At 42.7% G+C, this 4,773-nt stretch overlaps 1 protein-coding gene across 1 annotated transcript in view; it reads right to left on the bottom strand.

Annotated features, from left to right (window-relative positions):
- Positions 1–4,773, bottom strand: part of LOC106936640 (major facilitator superfamily domain-containing protein 12) — a 23,074-nt gene that overhangs the window by 6,006 nt on the left and 12,295 nt on the right. Inside the window, exons 4-10 of the mRNA XM_015017767.1 lie at positions 3,337–3,547; positions 3,143–3,260; positions 1,794–2,009; positions 1,623–1,715; positions 1,452–1,544; positions 807–977; positions 599–693 (exon numbers count right to left, since the gene is read on the bottom strand). Of these exons, the coding sequence (XP_014873253.1) occupies positions 599–693; positions 807–977; positions 1,452–1,544; positions 1,623–1,715; positions 1,794–2,009; positions 3,143–3,260; positions 3,337–3,547 (997 nt within the window). The remainder of the gene's footprint in view (positions 1–598; positions 694–806; positions 978–1,451; positions 1,545–1,622; positions 1,716–1,793; positions 2,010–3,142; positions 3,261–3,336; positions 3,548–4,773) is intronic.

Genomic DNA, 4,773 nt, shown 5'->3' with positions numbered 1-4,773 from the left:
GGTAAAGCTACATTTACACGTAAGCATCAGCTACTCAGCCGCCCGCCCTGTTCAGTCTACCGCTCACCTCAACTCTCTTCCCGCCGTTCGCTTTCAACCAGCAGCCCCGGAGGAGAAATGCTGCCGTACTCCAGGCATTCCCCCAGTCATTTTAAGGATGCTTATTGGTTCCCCAAAAACGATAAAAAGTCGGGCATTATCATCAATCAATAAAATCCCCACGGGCCAATCTTGAAGATTGGACTTTATGCCGCTGAGACTTAGCTTTTGTCAACAACTCAGAGGCGGAAGTGAGAGCTCCGCGCAACGCAAATGAAGTCCCGGCCGGAACACGGTGCGCTAACTAATAAAACATAAATTAACGAAGCTTCGAGGCAGGTAAATTTTCCTCGAGGAATTTTAGTAATCGAGGTACTCGAATCATTCGAGGAATTGTTTTAGCCCTAGTGTGAATTGAGTTTTGGTTGGGGTTAGGTAAAGGGTAAAGGTTAGGTTTAGGCTGTAGAAATGAATGGAAGTCAATGGAAAGTCCCCACAAAGATAGCAACACAAACGTGTGCGAGTGTGTGTGTGTGTGTGTGTGTGTGTGTGAACTAACTGGCAGGGGTGCATAGCTTGAATCATCATGACTGCGACTCCATTGGCCAGTTTATCGGTGAAGCTCATGGCTCCGTACACAAACGCTCCGCTTTGCTGCAGAGGCAGAGACACAAATCAGAACTGGCTGCTGTACATAATAAAGAGGCCTTCAGCTCACTTCCTCTTATCTACGCTCTTCCTCCGGAGCAGGAGGCTGGAGGACTTACCGTCTGATCTGAGATCAGCTCAGCGGTCATGGATAGGGATATGACCAGGATGGTGGCCGATCCGGCCCCCAGCAGCACCGCAGCCCCGTAGATCTGCTGACCCATCTTGTTATCCAGCAGCACCCAGTAAGAGAAGGCCATGATCAGCAGGAGGCCCACAAAGTAAGTGAGCTAAACAAACAGAAGAAGAGATAATCAGGTGAGATTCCACATTCAGCGCTTCATGTTTCTCACTTCCTTGTTTTAGGAATGTGGTAAAAAACCGAGTCAGATTCAGTTCCTGTTACTTTTTTAAGGCCTGTTTAATCTGATGAGGCCAACAACACCAACAAAACAAGCCTGTCTGGTCTGAGCTTCATCTGAGAATAGAACTCCAAATACAGGGGTGGGTTTATTTAACCAAAACTATTCATCCCAATCCTAAGTGTTGATCTGAAATGGAACAGTGAAACAAAATTACTTGACTTATTCTAAACCAGCCTGGCAGTATGTGAGTGATGCTGTGCTGGAATTAGAGTGGTTTTAACTCAACTCAGCTTATTTTTGTAAGATATTCAAATCTGTTTGCTTTTTTGTCGCACTAAAATCTTTCAGACCATCAAGCACTGAGGACATGTATTCCAGTATCTGAAAGGTTCTACTTACACTTTTTCCAATGCGTTTACTGACTGGCTTCATGATGAAGGAGGACAGGAAGCCACTCAGGTACATCACTAAGGGGATTGTAGCGATATATTTCTGTTTGAAAAGCAGCATAAAAAGTGAATTATGTGAATGAAAACCAAATACATGAGTGACATAATAAATGAATTTTACCTTGGGCAGGCCTAGAGTGTTTATGAGATACATGGAGATGTAGGTCTGGGACAGATTGACGATTAACCTGGTGGACATGTAGAGTAAGGCCACCTGCACACACACAATGCTCTGCTGTTAAGCTGCTCTCCAACAAGCTGCGTTTGCTCTGGTACCAGTGGAAAGGCTCACCTGATAGAAGGAAGGCTGCTGGAGCCAACATTTCCACTGCAGAAGGGATGAAGAAACAGCGGAAGAAGGAAGCAGCGGCCTTCGCTCCCCTTCAGCCTCCTCTTCCCGTTCTCCTCCAGAGTCCCTGCTGGCTATGTGATTGGGGCGCTCTGTGGTTCCCAGGTGGAAGAAAGCAGCGAAGAGAGCGCCGATCCCCAGCACAATCAGTGATAGGTTCTGGGTTCAAGTACAGCACTGTATCACACACTTGTTTATTTGTTGGTTCAATTCACACCAAGTCACAGACAAAAGGATTCAGCAAAGATGCTGGAAATGATCTATTCCGAAACAAAATCCCAGGCTCTGATTGTCTGACAGGGAAAATGGTGGAGCTAAAAACAGCAGAACCCTGGAAGGTAACCTGTCTGGGGCACCCACACGTCCCACTGTGTGGGTGGAGCTTCGTCCCAAACATGCAGTCAGAGCTGCAGTCAAACGGTTTAATCAAAGCCTCTTCAGAACGCTCTAGAGAAAGCCCAGACTGAAATTCAGATGAGAAACCATAGAAAGTCTTGAAAACCGATGTTACACAAATTCTTAATACAGTCCGATTCAACTTAACTTAACAGAACAGCACAAAAGAAACAACAANAAAAAAACCTCAGTCTATACTAGGGCNGNACAATAAATCAATATATATTGCGATCAATATCAATAGCTAATGCATCTGATAAAATATTCAATGTCAGAAGAAAGGCTTTAGCTCCTCAAGCTCTCACGCCCATCTAGGTGGGTGACATCAATCCACTCACTCTTTATGGTTACCTAGCAACAACTTGTTGAGTAACATGCGTAGCAGCAATTTCAGGTTTTGCCACTGTTCCTCATAACTGCTTCAAGATAAAAGCAATGGCATGGAGCAAAAAAGAAAAAAAACTTAAATAATTATCGATGATTACATTTTAGTCATTTTTTCAGTCATATTATCCAGTCCAAGTCTCTGTAAGTCTTCCCTTGAAGACTCAACTGGAATTGCAGTGGAAGACTGTTCTGTTTAAAACTGACTCCAGACTGAATTAAAAAATGCATGCCACACTTTTCAGATTACTTCTAAAAAACAAACAAAAAAAACAAGAAAACTTTAAAGATCAAGCATCCACTGCACAGTGTGAAGTTTTGAGAGGCCCAGGGATAAGAAAAAGGCACTAAATATTTCCTCCTGGGTCAGCCACTTAAAGAGCTTTCACTTTCTAAAAAAAGACAGTGACATTTACTTAACTTCGCCATCAGTTCATATAATTTCCCATGAAATTATTGGCTGTATCCCACAGACAGCAGTTAAATAACAGAAAAAGCCTCCATGTCCTCACCCTGAAGATGTTGGTGTCTGCTGGTCCAAGAGAGTCTTCATCCTCTCCAGCCTGACCGTGGAACAGCAGGTAAGCAAGGGCATACACTGTGATGTTGGCTATGACAGTGAATGCATACCTGCATACACACAGGGAGAATACTGACTCAGGACCTGTCCATCAGCCTGCCCAGTGCTTTGGAGCTGATCCCTTACCTGTATGCAGTGAGCTCCACTTTAGCATGTTCACAGGTGACCAGCTCTGGGATGAGAGACAGGTGGGAGATCTGTGTGGCGGCCCAGCCAAACTGGAAGATGATGATGAATGGGGCAAAGTAGATTAAGCTGGCCCACTGAGGAGTGTTAGGGTCACAGGCCAGGCACCGGTTGAAGATGAAGGCAAAAGACACCACCACACTCAGCGTGCCTGAACATAAACAGAATGAAAAAGAGGCTTCTGAAAAATGACTGGAGAGCATCTAGAAAAATAGAACCATCACACTTGTTTCTTTGAAAATAAAATACATATTGCTATTCATAATTGAAAAGGAGAGTCAAGTTCTGAATGAACAGAACACAACATGCTTTATTTTTACATTTTCAGCCAGAAGTGTCCTTGTATTAATGTTGCAGCTTGCTTAACAGTGAGAGAATGTTGGGGATTAATCACATTCATCTTGTTTACTGAATGATCCAAAGTCATTTAGTACAGCACTCATTTAGAAAAACATTCATCTGGTTATTACTATGAAGCTAGAGCTAACATGAACAGATTGCTATGAGTCATTCATATCCCATAACCCAGCAATGTTACGGACTAATGATCCAGCTCGTCAGCTCAAATTCCAGCTTCCTGTCAGTCTATATATTAAACAGGATAAAAACTCAAGTCTGAAATCAAGAGGCCAAGTCAAGTCTCGAGTCTTTATGGCACAAGTCTAAGTTGAGTCTGAAGTTTTTCCTTTTTGCCACTCAAGTGAGGATCTTGAATTCGAGTGGCCATCTTTGCCCTGTAGCAGAGTGGAGTGGGTGTTTCATTCCAGGACAGTTCGACTACGTTCTGCATTTCGTCTGCATGCCTTAGCTTTCCCATAGAAACAGTGCATCAACGTGACATCATCTTGCAAGGTATTAATTGAATTAAAATCTGGGGATTGGGCCGATCATTCCACAACATGAATTATGTTGGTCTGTAACATAAATATTGCTCCTTTACTGGTGTGTGTCGTCATGACATGTCTGAAGCATTTCATGACAGTTGAAGGTGCTAGTTTTCCATTACTCTGCTACATTAGTATGACTATTTTATATTACAATCTGTAATGTTGCTACTACTTTGAACACATTTCTGTTTTAGGTAACAACAAGCAGTTGCAAATAAGATGAATGTCTTCACTAATGCTCATTATGGCTCATTTAACATATAATTTGTGATTAAATAGGTTCTGACAGTTCCTAGGGCTTGTTTGCATTCAGTGTCTGTAGCAAGATTAAGTTTTTTATATTCAACTTGCCAGTTTACTTCACACAAGAGAATAAAAAAAGCAAAAAGCAGTCTATGTGATTATTTGTGATACTTCCTCTTGTACTCGCCCAGGCATGTAAGACAACACCTTAAACGGTTCTTGTTTTGAAGAATCTTGACTCTTTGTG

Source organism: Poecilia latipinna, unplaced genomic scaffold (assembly GCF_001443285.1).
Source record: "Poecilia latipinna isolate Pla-1442-1.1 unplaced genomic scaffold, P_latipinna-1.0 Scaffold2185, whole genome shotgun sequence".
NCBI classification, from domain to species: domain Eukaryota; kingdom Metazoa; phylum Chordata; class Actinopteri; order Cyprinodontiformes; family Poeciliidae; genus Poecilia; species Poecilia latipinna.
Note: the sequence above shows the minus strand (reverse complement) of the source record. Positions and strands in the feature narration are given on the sequence as shown.